This window comes from Mustela erminea, chromosome 1, assembly GCF_009829155.1.
Source record: "Mustela erminea isolate mMusErm1 chromosome 1, mMusErm1.Pri, whole genome shotgun sequence".
NCBI classification, from domain to species: Eukaryota; Metazoa; Chordata; class Mammalia; order Carnivora; family Mustelidae; genus Mustela; species Mustela erminea.
In genome coordinates, this window is record NC_045614.1 from 17,772,941 (window position 1) to 17,795,355 (window position 22,415).

General features: G+C 38.4%; 1 protein-coding gene across 3 annotated transcripts in view; it reads right to left on the minus strand.

The window, feature by feature from the left end:
• SMARCC1 (SWI/SNF related, matrix associated, actin dependent regulator of chromatin subfamily c member 1) overlaps positions 1–22,415 on the minus strand; it is a 173,237-nt gene that overhangs the window by 57,485 nt on the left and 93,337 nt on the right. For all 3 annotated transcript variants that reach the window (XM_032318216.1, XM_032318205.1, XM_032318225.1), the window contains exons 19-21: positions 17,804–17,863; positions 12,514–12,772; positions 11,233–11,394 (exon numbers count right to left, since the gene is read on the minus strand). In XM_032318216.1, coding sequence (XP_032174107.1) covers positions 11,233–11,394; positions 12,514–12,772; positions 17,804–17,863 — 481 coding nt within the window. The remainder of the gene's footprint in view (positions 1–11,232; positions 11,395–12,513; positions 12,773–17,803; positions 17,864–22,415) is intronic.

Consider the following 22,415-nt stretch of genomic DNA (forward strand, 5'->3'; position numbering starts at 1 on the left):
CTAGCTGAGCATCTGATCTCTCACTGTCCTTATCTGAACCCTGGGTTGCAGCTAAGCCAGTTTGTGTCCCACCCTCTGTTACCATCTCTGTGCCTTTATTCACATTGCTCTGCACAACCGAATCCTTCCTCCAGCCTGGCTCACTGACATCCTATACCTCCTTCCCATTGTTCAGTTCAAATCCTTTCTTTGTGAAGTCTTCCTCAGTCTAAACTTACATGTCCCTTCGTGCTAACTCTTACAGTCCTCCTTGAACAATTAATATTATGTATATCTATGCTTTACTATGGCCCTAATCCTTGAACACTGGATTATTTTTCTACACACATGTAGCCCATCACAAAAAACAGTCCCAATTAATAGAGTATTGTTGTTGTTGTTGTTTTTAAGACTTATTTGTTTGTTTGAGAGAGTGTGTGTAGTGAGCTGTGGAGCACGGGGAAAGGGAGAAGGAAAAAAGCAGACTCCCTGCTGACCACAGGGCTCCATCTCAGACCCTGGGATCATGACCTGAGCTGAAATCAAGAGTTGGATGCTTTACCAAGACTGAGCCACCCAGATGCCCCGAAGAGAGGGTATTACTTATGTCCTACATAGTAGCCTATAGCAAGACATCTCCATCAAGTAAACAAAAGGCCTAATTTGATAAAAGTCCCCAAAGGCATTATATAATTACATTATATAATGGAAGCCAATTTCTTCCTAAAAACACGTATCCTACCATTTAATAAATATGGGTCTTTAGCCAAGTCACTTAAATCCCAGCCAGCATTAGCTAGTCCTTAGAGGTTAAACGTCCAATTATAAGCTGCTAAGAAAAGTGACTCTATCCTTCTCTGCCTCTTGATATTTAGAAGAGCCCTTCAAACAGAATATTGACAAAGAGGACAGAGAAGCCACTCTACATGATGGAAGTCCCATAATCAAATACTGTTCCACTGTTTGCTTAGCTTCACCAGCCTAGCATATTTTCACACATGGTGTTCTAAAAGTGCCTGATTTTTAAAATGTTATGGAAATCCTCGTGATGAGAAGAATGAGGCTATTTATAAGCGATGACTAGTATCTTGAGGCAAGAACTAGAACAGTCACTTCTGGGTTTCCTGTTCCTAGAAAGTGACCCTTTCGACATTATTGTCAGGATGCTCTTAATCTCCTGATGGACTAGAGACTAATTTTTAACTTTCCTAAAAACTAGAAGTGATTAACTGGGTTCTTCTACACAGAGGGGGGCCAATGGCTCAAGATACACTCTTTGCAGCCCCATATTCCACAGGATGTTACAGAGCTCAGTGGACAATCCACTCACTGACATAAAAGAATCTTCTCTGAACGTTCTACTTGTGATTCAATAGCCCTAGAGCATACATAGTTAACTGTAAGCAACAAACATCGATTAACTCAATCTTTCAAATTTCTCTAAACCAAAATTAAGATACAGTTAATCTACTCAGAGGCAAAAAATTAAATAAATAAAACCATCAGGAAATACAAATGGGGGCTACAATAAATAAGTCTTCAACAGACCCTTGAATATGCACATACATTCCAATTCCCTGGGAAAGGAAGGGCTGCCAGCCTCAAAAGGGACTAAGATGCATTATATTGTGTTAATTATATAGAAGAACGTCCTTATTCCTATAAGATGACACATGCTGAACTATTTAGGGTGCAGACTCATGCTGTCTACAACTTATTTTGAAATAGTTCACCAAAAACAAAATAAAAATCATTTAGACTGCTAGATAGATACAGCAAAGTTGAACCTCACTGGTAGGCCCACAAAATCTCACTGCGCTATCCTTTCAGTATTTTCAGTATGTTTGACTATAAGTAAACAAGTTATCAGAAGGCTATTCTGTCAAGTCTCCAGGTCAAGTAAAGAGAAATTACTAAAGTATTTAATAGGGCCAGCTGGGTGGTTAAGCATCTGCCTTCGGCTCAGGTTCTGGGATTGAGCCCCGCATCCGGCTGCCTGCTTCTCCCTCTCCCACTCCCCCTCCTTGTGTTTCCTCTGTGGCTGTCTCACTTTCCATCAAATAAATAAATAAGTCTTTTTAAAAAAGTATTTATGTGATATGGTAAAAAAAAATTTGATATTCAAATGTATTACATAAGTTCTCTGAGAAATAAATCAATTTAATAACTCCTAGACAGGTGATGTTCTCATCCTAGTAGAGTGAGTTTTAAAAATATAGGTACTCCTGACACTCTTCTGGTCGAAGCCCCCCATTGGCTCCATCTCACCTAGAGTAAAAATTAAAACTTATAGCCCATAAGCCCCTCATCATCTCCCATAACTGCCGCTATGTGCGGTCCAGCTACTTGTCCATGATCTCCCCTTGGTATTCCTCAACTATGCCAGGCAGCTCCTGTCTAGGGACTTGTACAGTGGTTGCTCCCAGTGCCCACAGCACTCTGACCTAAGATGTCTGATGACTCCTTCACACCTTTGCACAAATGTCACTTTCTTGGTAACATATTCCTTGAACTACGAAAACTACAATTCCATACACTCACACTTATCTTCCTAATCCTACTTTAATTTTTACCATACCACTTACCAGCCAATATACTCTTTCTACATATTTACATTTAATTTACACAATTGAAGTTTTATGTATCACATATTTCATCTTCCACCTTGAAAATATACAATCCTTGTAGGCAGGGATTTTGGTATGTTTTGGTCACCAGTACCCTAGCACAATGAAATGACATGGTAACAACATATTTATAGTCTTATTTATCCCTAGGAGTTAAAAGGGGGAAAAAAAAAAGAAGTCCAGGACTGACCTCCCATTCAAGAATGCTTATGCAATGCAGTGCAGGCTTGTACACTGACTCACTCTGACTAAATTCTGGCGTGGGTTTCTAAGCACTTGATCTCGTAGAGATGAATCATCTAGCTGCTCTTCCTGGTACATTTGCCTCTCCTTATGTAGCTCCTATAGATTTTTAAGAGGACCTGGGTCTCCTCCTACTATATTTCCCATAGGATATAAGGCAGGACAGTACAATGGAGCTAAGATCTTAAATGATCCTTGTTCAATGAATGAAAAATACAGACATACTTACACATGTTACTTCCGGCACGAGGCGACAATAAAAAGAGGCTGAGCTTTAGGACTGGATATTTAGGTTCAAAATATAAACCAGATTCTCACAAGCCTACATCATCTGATAAAACTTAGTTTCCTTGGTTTTATAATAAAACTGCCACCTCCTCCAAAGGATTATTAAAAAAAAAACCCTCAAGGGGCATCTGGGTGGCTCAGTGGGTTAAGCCCCTGCCTTCGGCTCAGGTCATGTCTCAGGGTCCTGGGATCGAGCCCCACGTTGGGCTCTCTGCTGAGCAGGGAGCCTGTTTCCCCATCTTTCTCTGCCTGCCTCTCTGCCTACTTGTGATCTCTGTCTGTCCAATAAATAAATAAAATCTTAAAAAAAAAAAAAAAAAAAAGAAAACCCTCAAAGCACCAGTCAGAAAACCTCTATATAATGTGTCACAAAGAAATGCTGATTTCCAACAACTTCTGAAAAATGTTTAAAAATTCTTTTCATTTTGAAACAAGATGGGATTGAGAGGGAGACAAATCATAAGTGACTCTTAATCTCACAAAACAAACTGAGGGTTGCTGGGGGGAGGGGGGTTGGGAGAAGGGGGGTGGGGTTATGGACACTGGGGAGGGTATGTGCTATGGTGAGTGTTGTGAAGTGTGTAAACCGGGCGATTCACAGATCTGTACCCCTGGGGATAAAAATATATGTTTATAAAAAAATAAAAAATTAAAAAAAATTCTTTTCATTTCATTTCTTAACTTCCCTCACCTTCCCCTATAACTGGGCAAATAAAATCTGATAATATTTTTAGTTAAATGCAAAAGGTCTCAAATATCAGTATTTTTTCTATTCCCAGAATGGTCTCTGGCCAAACAGAAACAAAAAACCATGCAGATTTAGAGAAGTCAGTAGCTACTGTTGAATGAGTAGAGTTAAAGAGGATGAAATGACAAGCCCCTTCTGAGAAGGGAGCACTCATTTCCTCAAGAATTCCTAGAAGTCACCTAAAATGAAAATAAGAGGTGTTCCAGATTTTACCAAACACTCTCCACATTCCAAACCCACAATGAAAAGTTAGAAAGGTCTGGGGCGCCTGGGTGGCTCAGTGGGTTAGGTTAAAGCCTCTGCCTTTGGCTCAGGTCATGATCCCAGGGTCCTGGGATCGAGCCCCATATCGGGCTTTCTGCTCAGCAGGGAGCCTGCTTTCTCCTCTCTCTCTCTGCCTGCCTCTCTGCCTACTTGTGATCTCTGTCAAATAAATAAATAAAATCTTTAAAAAAAAAAAAAGAAAAAGAAAAGTTAGAAAGGTCAATGTGAGAAATCCAAGAGAAGTCCTGTATTTCACAAGGAAACTTACTTATTTTTTCCTGTATTGTCATTTTACCACTGTTAATAAATATAAGTTAATACGGACAGCATAGTAAATTAAGTTTAACAATAGAAAAGTATGTGAACTCCCCATTCAAGAACAGTATCTTGATAAGGAAAATCCTGCATCATTCTATTTCAAATCAGTGGCACTGTTTTGTTATATCAAGTGTCAGTTTAAATGTAAAATCAATACCTCCTTTCTGTGAACTCCCTATCTGGAATGTGGCTCAGAAGGAAAGGAGGTACACTGTTGCCTTCACAACACAATTTTGCTGAGCCAATTCCACCCCAAGAACCATTTGCTGTCTCCTAATTTATTCTGTCAGTCACAGCCCGACATAAATCCATTAACTATCATAGGCCAGCATTAAGTTACAATTCTATTTACAACTCATTCCCAAATATTCATATTATACTGGTATTTTCCTTTACACTTACTAAATGGTAAAAGGGCCCAAATTCTGTTGTTGCAACTAGTGAGTATCCACTGTACTTCAGAGAGGTTTTCTGATAGGCTATTTCCAGCTACTATGAATGAAGTTTACTTTCTGTGCCATTCAAAGAATCATCCCCTGCCGCCTCCAGTGCTTCCTGCAGCAGTCAGATCCAAGCTTTGCTCCCTGCGGAAACCACACATTCACTACTCAATCAGAAAAAGGACCCCAGAAAGACTGAGGTCGCTAGATTTTGGGTTTGTTAAATTAGAAATGGCTATGTTTGCAACCTGTTTCTTAACCCCTAATGCTCTATGGGATCACCTACCAAAATTTTAAAAACAGATTCACATATAGAAACTTGTCCCTGATTTTGCTAAGTACAGAAACTTCTTTGAATCACACTAAGAAGGTGGTGCCAACCCTTTTCAATTCCATGACCACTGGGAACTAAAAGATGCTGCAAATGAACCAAAACCACAAAAAGTCGAGGAAAGTAAGACATTTCCCAGGCATTCAATAGGTCCAGGCTTCCCCTGCCTGAGCTGGGCACTGCCTGGTGGTGCAGAATCAGTAAAAAGCAAGAGGGATATGGCTCGGCTTGCTAATTTGGGTATCCATCTAAGACAGAAAAATAAGTGAGTTTTCAAACCAAGAAATACTATGGATACTCTGTTAAGAACAAGTAAAAAAAAAAAAAGCCAATAATTTGCTCTAAGGGCTAAGAGTAAGAGGTTTGATCCGAAAATCTGTTTCCAGACATCTGCAAAATGAGACTCCTAGATTGACATTTTCACGAAGGCAGAGGGAACAAAAGGAATAGGACCTATGCAACCTCAGGGAGACCATGAGATTTTACGCTTGAAGAGACCTCAGTGCTATCTACTCAGACCACTCAGAACAGAGTGGAGTCTTGCACTCCATCTGTGGAGTCTTGCGTGGCAGTTTCATTTTCTATTTTACATACACTTTATTCTAAGAACAAATCAAAGAGAAATAAAAAATGACTGCAGTTGAAGCATAATTAGTAAACTGTACACAACTGAAACAGAGGTAGAATGAGGCGAGGGGACAGCAAGAAACCTTTAGCTTGAGTTACTCATCAGAAATTGCTTCATAATGAAGAGAAAAAAATTAATGAACAATGTAAGAAAACAATGTAACAATGTAAGAAATGTAAGGAACAATGTAAGAAAAGTGGGAAAAGAAATATTCCCACTACTACAGTCAGTAGTGGGAATACACTACTGATAATCGTGTATGAAATAGTTTCCTGTGGTGTGAAAATTAGCTTCTTTTAGCATATAGGAACACTTGCCATTTGAGAAGCCAGGTACTGCTTATGAAGCTACTTTCCTAAAATTTTACTCCTCTTTGTAATAAATTAAAGTAATCAGAATTCCTTAGCAGCAAAATGTCATCTGTCCAATATCACAAACTAGCATGACTATGAAGTACACTGGAGAGAGTATCTAACCATCACTTTCATGTCATACCTGAGAGAACTCAGAGCTAATGAAGGTTAAATAGCTTTTGAAAGTGCTAGAGCTGTACAGGGCAGAACCAAAGGTACAACCCAATTCTGCAAAATCCTAAAATCCAACGAACAATATGTTGTCTATAAGACACCTATCTGAGATCCAAAGACACAAAGAGATTGAAGAGTAAATTAAGAGAAAGAAGATATTCCATGCAAACACAGTAGCCAAAAGAGAGCTGGAGTGGTACGTTAATACCAAACAGAATAGACTTACAGGCAAAAAAAGATAAAAGAGAAAAAGGAAAGATGTTATATAATGATACAAGGGCCAATTCGTGAGCAAGATCAACAATTATAAATATGTATACAACTAACAAAATATACAAAGCAAAACCAGACAGAACTGAAGGAAGAAATATAGATAGTTCAATAACAACAGTTGGAAATTTCAAGACATCACTTTCAATGAAGGGTAGACCAACTAGAAAAATGATAAAACAGACACCTTGAACAACACTATAAACCAGCCAGACCAAACATACACAGAAGATGCCATTTAACAACAGTAGAATGCAAAAGGAATACTCACTAGGTCAATATATTATGCAACAAAAAAAGTCTCAATAAAATTTAAAAGATTGAAACCACACAAATTATCTTTTCTGAATACAATGGAATGAAATTAGAAATTGGTAATGGAAGAAAATCTAAAAATATTCACTAATTTGGTGTATAAACAACACACTCTTAAAACAACCCCTGGGTTGGGGCACCTGGGTAGCTCAGTGGGTTAAAGCCTCTGCTTTCGGCTCAGGTCATGGTCCCAGGGTCCTGGGATCGAGCCCCACATCTCCTCTCTCTCTGTCTGCCTCTCTGCCTACTCGTGATCTCTGTCTGTCAAATAAATAAAATCTTTAAAAAAAAACCCAAATAAACAAAAAAACAAACAAAAACCCTGGGTTAAAGAAGAAACCAAAAGGGAGATTACAAAATACTTTGAGAAGAATGAAAACAAAAATATGTCTAAACCTATAGAATGCAGTAAAAGGAGCACTGAGAGGGAAATTTATACAGCAATAGAAGTCAATATTAATAAAGAAGAAATATCCCATCAATATCCCATCTTCCAAAGCAAGGAAATACTAAAAAGTGGAGCAAACTTAGGGGCACTTGGGTGGCTCAACTCGTTGAGCATCTAACTCTTGATTTCAGATCAGGTCATGATCTCAATCACACCCCATGGTGGGCTCCATGCTCAGCATGGAGTCTGACTGAGATTTTTTTCCTTCTCCTTGCCCTACCTCCGGCCCCTCCCTCCCTCTCTCTCAAATAAGTAAAATCTTTAAAGATAAGTAAATCTTTAAAAAAAAAAAAAAAAAGGCAGATTTAACCAACAAGTAGAATGAAAGAATAAAGATTAATTACAGTGGCGATAACATAGAGAACAGAAAAACAACAGAAAGAATCACTGAAATCAAAAGCTGGTAAAATTGATGTCTTTAAGACTGATGAAGGGAGGAAAAAAGGACCAAATTACTAAAATCAGGAATGAAAATGGGGACATTACTACCAACCTAATAGAAATAAAAAGGAATGTAAAAAGACATTATAAACTTTGTTTAAAATTATTTATTTATTTGACAGAGAGATAGAGAGCACAAGTAGGCAGAACAGCAGGCACAGGGAGACAGAGAAGCAGGCTCCGCTGAGCACGGAGTACAATACAATGCAGGGTTGGATCCCAGGACCCTGGGATCATGACCTGAGCCAAAGGCAGACGCTTAACCAACCAAGCCACCCAGGCAACCCCCATTATAAACTTTTTAAGAAAATAGCTTTACTTAGATATAATTCACATACCACACAATCGACTCATTAAAAGAGTACAACTGAATGAGTTTTAGTATATTCCAAGATATGTGCAATCATTACCACAGTAAATTCTAAAACCTTTCTATTACCTCAAATAGAAACCCCATACCGGCTAGCTATCATCCCACTTTGCCTGTTTCTCCTAGCCCTAAGCAAACATTAATCTACTTTCTGTCACTATAAATCTGCCTGTTCATGACCATGTTTTCAACGATGATCCATGAGGTCACATTATGTCAGTACTTCATTCCATTTTATGGTTGAGTAATACTCCACTGCAAAACCACATTCTCTTTATCCATTTATCAGTTGATAGACATTTGAGTTGTTTCCACTTTTGGTTGTTATGATTTCGGTGTGTGTATGTGTGTGTGTGGGGGGGGCAACAAATGAGACAATGTATATGAAATACACAAATTTCTACAAAGAGGCACACTACCAAAATAGAAAACCTAAAAAGACTAAATAGAAAACCCCAAAACCTAAATAGAAAACCAAAATAGACTAAATAAACCTAAGTAGAAAACAAGTAAACAGGGTAAATCAGTCCCTAGAAAACATTAAAGAAAAAAAATCAGAACTTAATGGCTTCCTACATGAATTCCAGCAAACATTTAAAGAAGAATGAGCATCAATAATTCTCAAAACTCTTCAAAAAAATCAAGAACAATTCTTAATTCATTCTTAGAGGTAAGTACTACCCTGATATCAAACCAGACAGAGTTACCACAAAAAATGAAAAATACTAAACAAACGCCCCTTATGAATACAGATGCAAAATCCTCAACAAAATACTAAAAGCGAACTAAATCCAAGAAGAGTATTCCGTGGAACATTCCCATGATCAATCAAGTGGGATTGATCCCAGAACTGCAAAAGAGGTTCAACAGGCAAGAATCATTAATACAACATATTTAAAGAAAAAAGTAAAAACAACACATGGTCATCTTAATTGATACAGAAAAAGCAGCTGGTGAACTCCACCATGTTTTCCAGATAAAAAGATTCAACAAATTACGCATAGAGAATATTTCCCTAAACTCGATAAAAGGAATCTAGGAAAATCCAATAGCTAACATCATACTTAATAATGAAATGCTTTCCCCTTGAGATTAGGAAAATAATTTCACTTACAAAAGCATTCAGAAGAATAAAATACAAAGGAATAAATTTAACTAAAGGAAATGTAAAACAGGTGCCAAGAGCACAACAGGCAAGACTAAAAAGTTCAAAACAGTGGTTAAAGAAGATCTAAGTAAATGGAAAACATCCTATGTTCAAGGAATGAAAGACTTTGCATTGCTGAGATGGCAATACTCCCCAAATTGAATGCAAATGAAAACCACTTCACAAACATTCCAGCTGTGTATCCTTTAAAAGCGGGGGTGGGGGGGGACAAGTGTTGGTGAGGACATGGAGAAGTCAGAACATTCATATGTCGCTGGTGAAAACATAAAATGGTACAACCAGTACAGAAAACAGCTGGCTAGTTTCTCAAAAAGCTAAACATAAAATTACAATTTGATCCAGTAATCCCACTCCTAGGTACCGAGAATCAAAAAAAACCTATATTCACAAAACATCCTGTACCTCAATGTTCATAGCAGCATTATCCAAAATAGTGAAAAAATGGAAACGATACAAACATATGCGAACTGGGGCGCCTGGGTGGCTCAGTGGGTTAAGCCGCTGCCTTCGGCTCAGGTCATGATCTCAGGGTCCTGGGATCGAGTCCCGCATCGGGCTCTCTGCTCAGCAGGGAGCCTGCTTCCCTCTCTCTCTCTGCCTGCCTCTCTGTCTACTTGTGATTTCTCTCTGTCAAATAAATAAATAAAATCTTTAAAAAAAAAAAAAAAACATATGCGAACTGATGAATGGATAAGTAAAATGTGGTGTATCCACTGAAAGAATATTACTCAGCAAAGAAAGGAATGAAGTAGTGATCTTATATTACAAATGGATGAACTTTGAAAACCTTATGCTATGTGAAAGAAGTCAACACAAAAGCCTGAATACTGTATGATCCTATTAACAGGAAATGTATAAAATAGGCAAACCCATAGAGACAGAAAGCAGATTAGTGGTTATGAGGGCCGAGGAGAGAAGAAATGGGAAGGAAACACCTGCTTAACTGGTATGGAATTATCTTTTGGGGTGACCAAAGTGTTCTGGAGTTAGATACTGGGATGGATGCACAACACTGTGAATGTACTAGAAGCTACTAGACTGTATACCTGTAAGTGATTAAAACAGAGAATTTTATATGAATTTTACCTCAACTGAAAACAAAAACCAACAAATTTAAACCTAGCCAGCAACATAAAAATTTTAAATAATCACAAAGTCCTTTCAGAATTCTTATGTTCACATGCTCAAAACCTAGATCTAAAAACAGGCATCACAGGGCACCTGGCTGGCTCAGTCGGTGGAATGTATGACTCTTGATCTCAGGGTCTTGATTTTGGGCCCCAGCTGGGTGTAGAGATTACTTAACTAAAAAAAAAAAAATCTTAAAACCTGGCATCACTGGAGCACATGGGTGGCTCAGTGGGTTAAGCCTCTGCCTTCAGCTGACGTCATGATCTCAAGGTCCTGGGATCGAGCCCCACATCAGGCTCTCTGCTCAGTGGGGAGCCTGCTTCCCCTTCTTTCTCTGCCTGCCTCTTTGCCTACTTGTGATCTCTGTCTGTCAAATAAATAAATAAAATCTTAAAAAAAAAAACACAAAAAACCAACCTGGCATCAGATACTTCACAGCTGTGATGTTAATTTTATTAACAGCTCTCAGACAACCTTTAAATTCTATCACCATAAAAGGAAGGGATAAGAGAAAAAAATCATATACTAATCTTAAGTGACAAGTTGATACTAATCATTGTTCTCACCCTAATAGAAATAAAAAAGTATATAAACAGACATTATAAAAATAGAAGCAAACAAACCCAATTGTTTAAACAAGCTGATAGGAAAATACAACATCTATTAGTCCTGTCCTTGGGGACAGCCATAACTCACCAAGCTTCTCTGGCTCGTCAGGTCCCGTGCCTGCAATGCAGCTGCTCTCCAGGCCATAGGTGGGATCCACTTTCCCAGAGGCTCGTGCCGCTTCTTGTACTTTCTTGACATGAGCTTCGACCAATTCTAGTGGTACCTCCTCTCGGACCCGAGAAAACTCCTCTGTTCAAGAAAACAAATGGAATAGCGTGACTTGGTTTTGCACAAATATTTGCTTTAATGTAAACTACTAGGAAGTCCAACACATTAGGTAGGGTCTTGCACGCAGTGACCTTTCTGGGGACTCAGTCTTAATCTATCCTAGTGAAACAAGAACACCAGATGAGATGGTCATGTAGACTAACGGAATTCTATGATTCTGTGTTTTAACTTACATGTCACAGTATCTTGCTGTATAAATAGAGATTTCCAAATTTTCATCAGTAACATCAGAATTTCTGCCAAATTTAATCTAACGCTGCAGGCTAGATAGTAAGGCGAACAGCAAGTATTAAATAACCAAAAACCCAAGAAAGGGTTTTATAAGCATGAGAAAGTTCTAATTATAATAAAATCAAGCAATGTTAAAAGGTTCTTTGGCTGGTTATGTCAAAATCCAAATAAATTAAAAAATAAACCACAAAAACTCTGCTTTGCCCTCTGATTCTTTTCTTTTCCCCTTTTAAAATTTTATTCATTCATTTGACAGACAGAGACCACAAGTAGGCAGAGAGGCAGGCAGAGAGAGAGAAAGGGAAGCAGGCTTCCCACTGAGCAGAGAACCCGACACGGGGCTCGATCCCAGAACCCTGGGACCATGACCCAAGCCGAAGACAGAGGCCCTAACTCACTGAGCCACCCAGGCAGCCCCTGCCCCTCCGATTCTTAATAAATGCTCTTAATTTTAGAACTATTAATATATTAGGGGCACCTGAGTGGCTTAGCAGGTTGGGCATCTGCTTTTGGCTCACGTCAAGATCTCAAGAGTCCTGGGATCAAGCCCTGGGTCAGGATCCCAGCTCAATGGGGAGTCTGCTTCTCCTCCCTCTCCCCGCAACCAACCGTCTTGTCCATGCACTCTCTCTCAAATAAATCTTAAAAAAAAATAAAATAAAATTTAAAAATTGCAATACTTTTAAATATAACATCAAGGGGTAATGTCTGATTTTCTGTTGTATAACTGAAATGAACATTGCAGCTGATAACTGCAATCAGTTATCAGGACAACATGTATACAAAGTCAAGTACTAAACCATGATCTGAAACGACTATGTTGACGACGTGGTTCAGGGAAGTCCATACCCAAAGCTGCTTTTGCTGCGGCAGATGCCACACGAGGGTCCACCACAGATGCCAAAAAAGCAACAGTGCTCATGACTGGGTTTCCTGACTGACTGAAAGGGACAGGCTGGTAAGCCAGGGGCCCCAGGGAAGCATCCGAATTCTCAAGGTAAGGGTCCTCAATAGGAAGCCTCAGAAAGTGGAGGATGCATTCATCCTGAGTACGACTTCCAACGTGCTCTGACACTTTGTTCCAATCATCCTTGTACATCTCCAGGGCCTGCAACAGAAAAATGCAAGGAGCTTTAGTGTCAGGTAAACAGAAACTAATATGTGTCAGTATCAGAGGCCTGTGACTATTGTTTAGATGAGTTTTTAAAAAAATAATGAAAATGATTACATGGTACACAAGATAACAGGTAGATCTGGTGGCTCTCCCAATTATATTAAATCTCAATCAGGAAAAAAAAATAAATAAAATGCACACATACATAAAAGGAAGAGTAACCATCTTTCATTAATATACACAACTGTTTATAAAGAAAATCTGAAGAAATCTATTAAAAAATACCAAAACTAAAAGGTTTAACAAAGTCACAAGACAGATGTGGAATAGAAAAACTCAATTTTATTTCAAAGAAAAGTTTTAAATTGGAAAAGAAGTATTTAAAGTATCACAAAAATGAAACACCTAGGAATAAGTATAATAAAGAATGTGTAAGAGCAACATGCTGGAAAACATGAAACACACTGAGAGAAATTAAAGACCTAAATAAAGAGCTATACCATGTTCCTCCATTAGCAGTCTCAAAATTAAGATGTCAACTCTCTCTAAACTGAGTAACAGGTTCAACAAAATTGCACGCAAACTCAAAGCCTTTTTTGTTAGAAATTAAGAAACTGGAACTAAAATTTATAAAGTATGTAAATTTCCAATTAAAAAATTCATAATTTGTCTGAGAAAAATGTTGAAACACCACCCCCCCCAGAAAGTAAAAGCAATCTCCAAGGGGGAGAGGGACAGAATGTTATGAAGAAAATCAAAGAATCAATTGGATAAAAAGATTGTATTTGGTTGTTGATCAAAATTGCTATTCCTAGATTGTTCTCAACCAGGGGCAATTCTGCCTCCTTGGGGACATTCAGTGATTATCTCTGGGGATGTGATACTGGCATCGAGTGGGAAGAGGCCACGGATGCTGGTAAACACTGTACAGTTCACATAAGAGCCCCCACCACAAAAACAAAAAAGCAAACAAACAAACAAAAAAAACCCCTATCTAGCGCAAATGTGGATTGCAGGAGGCTGAAAAATCCTGTCTAGAGCCTGATTCACTGATCTATACTGCAAGATGAGCTTGGGAGATGGTACCTTCCGCGTTTATGTAAAATAAATTCTTAACCCAGGGCTCCAACCGCTGCTCCAGGCTTGCCTTCTCGCTGGAGTGGTAGAGGACTCCCCTCAAAACCCACACTAGCGAATGGTCTTATTCCTTAGATCCCTTGAAAGATAACGCTAATTCTGGGTTTCCCCTGCATAGCCAATGACCTCAGGTAGTTCTAGAAGGAATCACTTGGGAAAGGAAAAAAAAAAGACCTAGATTGTAACAAAAAAGAAAAATTAATCTCTCTCCCTAGGGTTTGTGGGGCCACAAACATATAATTGGGGCTATCTTGTGTTTCTGATCATGGGCAGATTTTCTTAGGATACTCGACCATAGTCTTTTCAAACAAGCTTATTTAAAAAAAAAAAAAAAGTTTTCCTTTATCTTCCTCAGCTAAAGTCAAATAAGAAAATCCAGGAAGTTTTTTCCAGCATAGAGCTAAGAAACCCTTTGACATGCAAAATTCAAGAGTCAGTGTCCAGAAAAGCATAAGGCGGAGAAAGAGAAGACCCAAGCCTGGGCATTGAAGGCAGCATTATGTAACAGGAAATTGAAGACATGTTTTCAAACTGAAGGAAGGACTACATTAGCCTTTTGTGGCTTCCTAAACTGATGACTCATTTTCAGGTGACACACATGGAATTCCTCACACATTTTACAAATGAAATCTACTCAGACAAGTCCCCATTATCATTATCTTATGCAGTATATTTTCCCCAAAAAACTAATATTCAGCCTTATTATTAGCCTTCATGTCTACCAATTCAAGGTCTTTTTCTTTTTCTTTTTTTTTAAATGATTTTATTTTTATTTATTTGACAGAGATTAGAAGTAGGCAGAGAGGCAGGAGGAAACAGTCTCCCTGCTGAGCAGAGAGTCTGATGAGGGGCTCAATACCAGGACCAGGACGACGCTGGGATCATGACCTGAGATGAAGGCAGAGACTTTAACCCACTGAGCCACCCAGGTGCCGCAAGGTCTTTTTCAAACTGCAATTATTCATCCACTGTGTAGATCCCACACTGGCTAGCTGCAAAACTGAAACTATGCCTCCAAAATCTGTAATAAGACAATGAACTGAACATAACCACAGACAATAACCCCCAGAAGCAAGAACTGTGCTTTGATGAGAAACCGTATCAAATAAAGTGTTTTTAAAATAAAAGCGGGTGGTCTAAGAATAATCTGAAGCAGTTGGGATGCTGCCTGTGTGATATATTTGTCTAATAAAATGGTGTGACTTGGAGGGGGGAGACCTTAATGCATCTTCCAGATTTATGTATTTACTAGGAGGAAATTAACTGGCTCTGGTTATAAATCCATTAAAAATCTACTTCATATTCTTAAGCTATTAATTACCCACAAATAAACTATAGAACTAGAAGGTGTTGGTGGTAAACAATACTGCTCGGGAGCCTCTGTATAAGCACAGACAACACCTGTTGATTCAACTGCATGTTTAAAAGAAACACCAACCACTGGACAGGTACCACCTGCAGGAGAAAAAAATGCACTATTGTGTAAGGATACTGTGGTTTTCTTGGATATGTTCAGGGTAAACAGCAACCCAGCCACTGTATCCTCACTCTATATTTACTATTCACTATTCCTTTTTTTTTTTTTTTTTTTTTAACTATTCACTATTCTTAAATGTGATAATGAATGAGTAGATGAGAATACATTAAAATGGTGGTAAAAACTCAAAAAGAAGAAATCCTTTTGAATTTTAATCCAGAGAGAGATTTGAGAAAATAAGGAAAAGCAGAAAGGTGTAAAAAAAGAAAAGGAAGTTGTGAGTTTTTGTTTTTTTTTAAAGATTTATTTATTTATTTGTCAGAGAGACAGAGAGAGAGAGCACACAATCAGAGGGGGCAGCAGGCAGAGGGAGAAGCAGGCTCCCTAGATGTGGGACCCGATCCCAGGACCCTGGGATCATGACCCGAGCCAAATGCAGACGCCTAACCAACTGAGCCACCCAGGCGTCCCGAAAAGGAAGTTGCTAGTGCAATACTAGAACTTCTTAAAAATACAACTGTTGGAAAAATTCAAAAAACCAAATTAAAGCGATAGAAAACAATGAGCCGTCAGCAGGTCCAGTATATCTTAGTGTGGGATAAAGACCTATGGCGCACCACTCTTGCAGAGGGGCCCAGAGAGCAAAGAATTTTCCGAGTAACAATAAGACACAGCTGCCTTTTCGTAACAATAACATCTGCCCGGTCGGTGCTAGAGCAGCAGTGAGTGAGCCGCCCACCATCAGCATGAATCAAGACAGTGGCGCTGGACTGTCTTCAGAGTCAATCTAGTCTTCAGTGCCACATCCTCACAAAAGTAATCCAAAGTTCACTTTAAATTTATTAATTTTATGAATCCAAACATCAAAGTCCACTTGTTTCAGTGTTTGTACTATGAAATGTGAGGTACATGAGGGAACTAAAAATCAACCATCCAAGCATAATAGCGGGCTGAAGGAAAAGGACTGAGCCATCCAGGTACCCCTATTTCTTCCTATTTTGAGTGGGAATGTGAAGCTGAGGAACAAACCAGCCTTCCTGTGACCGAAAGGAAACACTGAGACACACTGAGACAGAACATAGACATCTTAAAGGTGGAACAAAAAAAAACAATAGAAAAGCTAGGAACCTGATGATATACTTGAAAAGTGAAAAGAATGTTGCGGGGGGCACCTGGATGGCTCAGGGGGTTAAGCCTCTGCCTTTGGCTCAGGTCATGATCTTAGGGTCCTGGGATACAGCCCGAGCTGGGCTCTCTGCTCAGCCCAAAGTCAACTTCTCCCTCACCTCTGCCCCTCCCCACCACTTGTGCATACAACGCGTACTCTCTCTCTCAAATAAGTATAAAACCATTAAAGAGAGAAAAAAAAGTTGGAACTGCCAATCTGAAGACAACCAGTTGAACAAAAAAACCCAACATCCTTATGGTTTAAGGACATAAGGCTGCTAGATTAGATTTTCTGTTCTTTGTGGGGAAAGTGAGATTTTCTGTTCTTTGTAGACAAAAGCATTCCTAAGAGATTAAACAGTAAACTTCCTCACTGAGTCCTAATTTAGCTCTCACATGCACATCTTACCCACAATACTAAGTAGTGTCATAGTCTTCACTTTACCCAATGATTGTTCTAGGACAAGATAAATGATCCTTCTTCAGAAATGGCTGATAAATACGGAACCCAATAGTCTGTATTTCTTACCTTCAATGCAAAAATAATTGCTAAGATCTACTTGTATATGAATTTGCAAGAATCTCCAAGACATGAAGAAATCCAAAAAGCATTCAACAGGCCGAATGGCAGATATCTTGAATTATCATTGGTTTAGTGTTCTGCTTTCAAGAACAAAATAGTATTTTCAAGGACAGATGTCTTTATCTACTTCTCTGGAATCATTCTGGGAAATACAGAGGTTGTGGACTCAAATGCATGTAAGCACTGGAGAACAAATCGACAATAACCAAGGTGGGCTAAGTTTGAAGAAAACTGGGATCTGAAGAAACATTCTACTTCCAAGGAACACCTGCTACTCGAGGTGAGCCAACTATTGCTCCATGGGAACGAGGTGCCAGAATTACCACATCTTCCAATTTTGGAGGAAAAATTAGAAATCTAGACTACTTTTGCAAAGCTCTAGTTATTTGTTTCATGTTGGCAAAGATTTAAAATAAACAAAATAACCCAACCTGTGCCAAAAAAACACGTATCCAGGCTTGATCTTCCCTACCGATAGCCAGTATATCACCTCGGGGTGTGAGGTGCGATATGACGACGGCCCAAGAAAATTCTATTAAAACTCGATACCTGGTTCAAAAAACTTCAGGATTAATTCCGAAGGTGTATTTCAAATGTGAGTCACACAGACTAAGCATCCATCTCCTGTGTGCTAACGGGGCTCTGCTATTGACGTGCTTACCTCCAGGAGCAGAAGGGTCTCTTGTTCAGTCCATTCCCTTCCAGCACTGGCACCTTTACTCTAAAGAAACAAAACCAGAAATTAGGTACTCGTTTCCTAAAGGCTGATATGGAGCTCAGGAGGAGTCCCTTCTATGTAGAGGGAGCTGTTTTATGCAAACAACCAAATAAACACTTAATAAATAAAATAATAAATAAAACACTTAAAGGACCCTAAACTTCCAGCAGAAAGGCAGACCTATTTCAATGATTTCTTGTCTATCAAGGACTCATAGACCACTCAGACATATTACTTCTATCATTTTGATATTTAAAGATACCTTTTGAAGCTACAAAGGCTACAATATTTTAATGCATACCATGAGCTGGCTATGAAATTATCCATAACACAAATATTTGGTATAACTTGAAGGAAGCACTTTTTCCACGATTCAAAGACAAATTATACTACATATGAATTACTCTGAGGGATTCTTGATTCCAACTGCAACAAGTTCAAATTCTCAATTTTATCACCTCTTGATTAAAATAATTACCAAGTGATTCCTTAAACTTCAAATCACTCTTTGTATAAGAATCCCTTTAACTGCCAATTCACATGAACATGGGGAGAGAAGAAAGACAATTTTGTGTTACATAAAAATTAAGATTTATCAATTGATTCATACTTCTTGAGTTGGAAGGCCCTGCTCCATTCATAGACTGGCAGAGGACAGGATGCGTGGTACACCTGACATTATCCTTCACCTATAAATGTTACCAATTCAAAATATACATTCTAATATATCCCTTCTCTGAAAACTCTATTTTGGGAGATTAGAATTTAACAAATCAAGAGAAAATATCTATGATCTGTGATTTCCTTGATTGTGATAATAAAGCTTCTCAAGTTATTTGATTCAAACTTTCTGTGTAACTGCACTAAATATTATAGGTAAAAGTTAAATTACAACTTCCTAGATTTCCATGGTATTCGATACATATCATTCTGAAATTTTTGCAAAAAAAATGTACTAAAAATAACTAGTCCTTTAACTAGAGAATAAAGAGAAACGGAAGCCTTGTAGAATTCAAGTCATACGCATGACGCTGTGAGAGGGGAAAAAAATGCATATAGCTGTAATTCATAAAACACTGTTCAGATTCTTTAAGGATTCTAATAACCAATGTTCATCTTTTAGTGAACCAACCTCAGAAGTGACCATCAATCAGATTTGGAGCTCCAAGAGGACGAAAATTCATTAACACTTCACCTAAATCCTAAAGAAGGCAAATCTGACTACAGGAAAGATCCATACAAACTACATGTGACAGCATTTACTGGGGACATGCAGAGCAAGAATTTCTCCACCTCCCAGCCACACGGTATAGTTTTTCCTCTTGATAAAAACTGGTTCTGGGAAGAGTGCATTATCTCAACAGGGCCCATGAGATGACTGTGGGGGTTTCTGCACAATTGTAGAAATTTTTTCTTTTGTACTTACTGGGGTAGAATGTATGTACAATAAAATACCCACATCTTTTCACATATACACCCATGTAACAATGTAACTACCACTCAAATCAACATCCAAGGGGTCTCTCATTTAAACCTCAAGTTGAGAGCAACTCACAGAAGTACACACTATTCCCAATTCTATAATCATAGGTTAGTTTTTCTTGGATATGAACTTTGTAAAACCATTCAGTATGAGTTTGTGGGTCTGGCTTAATATTATGTCAATGACATTCAACCCCACTCTTTACATGAAGGAGATCAATTCTTCATTTCTGTGTTAATATTACATTGTTTTAATAAACCACAATTTATCCACTATATGCTTGATTAATCACTGTTTACAGTTTCTGGCTATCCTGATAAGGCTGCTAAGAACATTCATGCACATTTTTTAATATATCCGTTCTTTAAAAAACTGATTTATCTTATTTATATAGCTAGGAGCTCAGTGACTGGGTGTGTTTATATATATTTAGCTATAATACTGTTTCCTCCACTTTTATTTCCTGACAGAGTTTGTATAGGTTGGTATTATTTCTTCCTTAAATGTTTGGTACAGGGATGTCTGGGTGGCTCAGTCAGCTGGGCATCTTCCTTTGGCTCAAGTCATGATCCCAAGGTCCTGGGATTGAGTCCTGCAGCCGGTTCCCTGCTCAGCAGGGAGTCTGCTCCACCCTCTGCCTGCTACTCCCCCTGCTTGTGCTCTGACAAATAAATAAATTTTTACCAAAAATGTTTGGTACAAAAGCATCAAGAGAATCATCTGGGCCTAGAGTTTTGTATTTAGAAAGGTGTTTCACTACATATAGATATAACAGACACAAGGCTATCCAAGTGCATTAATTTCCTGTGGCTACTGTAATCAAATTATCACAAACCTGATGTCCTAGAATAATGAAAATTCATTCTCTCACAGCTCAGGAGGCTGGAAGTCCAAAATCAATACAACTGAGACAAAAGTCTTAATCTTAGTAGGGCCATACTCTCTCTGGATGCTCTTGGAGAGAATTCATTCTATGCCTCTTCTGCTTTCTGGTTGCTGCTCTAAACTCCTTGGTTTGTAGCCACCTCATTTTAACTGGTGCCCTTTCCTCCTCTTTTTTTAAGATTTTATTTATTTATTCATGAGACAAAGACAGAAAGAGAGAAGCAGAGGCAGAGGGAGAAGCAAGCTCCCCATGTAGCAGGGAGCCAGATGCAGAACTCATTCCCAGGACCCTGGGATCAAGACCTGAGCCAAACACAGACACCTAACCGATGGAGCCACCCAGGTGCCCTGTCCTTTCCTCTTCTGTCTGCAAATCTCTCAGCATTCATCAAAGAACACATGTCATGGGGGCACCTGGGTGGCTCAGTCAGTTAAGCCTCTGACTCTTGATTTCAGTTCGGGTTATGATGATCTTAGGGGGGTGGGAATGAGCCCCACATCAGGCTCTCTGCTGGGCAGTGGAGAAAAACTTAAGATTCTCTCCCTCCAATAAATAAATAAAATCTAAAAAAAGAAAAAAAAAAATCCCTCCTCCCTTTTCTGATCTGTAATTTGTGTCTTCTCTTTTCTTCTTGATCACTCGGGTTAGAGGCTTGTCAAACTTATTCATCCTTTCAAATAACCATCTCCTTATTTCATTCGCTTTCTACGGTTTTTCTGGTTTTGGTTTCTAGATTAATTTTGTTGTGGTTAGCCAACCACATTTATATCACATGTATGAAATCATAAATCACATTTTATAGTATCACTCCTTTAAAACTGAGACCCATTTTATGGCTCAGAACTGAATATACTTTGGAGAATATTCCCCAAGAACTTTAAAAGAATGGTGTTTTCAGGCCTCCTGAGTGGCTCAGTTGGTTAACCGTCTGCCTTCAGCTCAGGTCACGATCTCAGGGTCCTGGGCTCAAGCACCACATTGGGCTCTGCTCAGCAGCAAGTCTGCTTTTCCCTCTCCTTTTGCCCCTTCTTCCCCAACCCCAGCTCATGCTCTCTCTCTCAAATAAATAAAATCTTTAAAAAAAAAAAAAAAAAAGGAATTTGTTTTTACTGTTATTTTGCATAGAGCTTTCTACGTACCAAATAGGTCATCTTGGTTCAGTCTTGGTCTAAATCTTTTCTTACTGACTTTCAACCTACTTGTTCTATCAATTACTGAGAATGGGTTAATGAAATTTCCAACTATAATTTTATGTTTGCCTATTGCTCCTTTCTATTCTATCAGCTTTTGCTTTACATATTTTGAATTTTTTAAATTAACTTTACACATACTTAGGATAATTATGTCCTTCTGATTAATGCTTTTATCATTATGAAATGTCCATGGTTTAATCCTGGTAAAATAACTTGTCCTAATGTCTACATCTGCTAATATTAACATAATGACTCTCTTGTTCTTCTGATTAGTATTTGGAAGATATGTCTTTTCTTATCCTTTTATTTTTATATTTCAAGTGGGTTTTTTGTAGGCAATATATGCTTGACTTTTTTTTTAATGCAATGTGACAGTTTCTGCTGCTTAATGGGAATATTACAACCACTTACACATAAGGTTAGGGCTACCTCCGTGGACATATATGTACACCTACCATCTTGCCATATTCTACCCAGCACATCTATCCCCTGCCTTTCTCTTTCTTTCCCCTTTTATGGAGTAACTTTTTTGGGGGTCTTGCTGTTTTTATCTCCATCATTAACTTATTAGTTATGGGTCTTTACATACTCTATGATTCACAATACTCATATACTTGCCATACTCAATACTCATACTCAATACTTGCCACGGTGTACCTTCCAATACTACATTACACATATTGTCTAGTAAAGAAACTATAATGCACTATACTTCCATTTTCCCTTCCTATGCCTTGAGCCCTGTTTGCTCGTTAACATTCACATGTTGTAAACCTAAATATATGTTCGTATCATTCTTAGTCTGAAAAGTCTATTACCATTTTCTTAGACTACAAATGAGGAGAAAACCTCTTTTCACTGACATATGTGTTGACCTCTTCTGGCACTCATTCTTCTTCCACATAGATCCAGGCCTTTTCCAAAATGCTTTGCCAAAGTATTACATAGTTTAATGTGAATCAGCATTTTGATCACATTTCTAAAAGATACCAG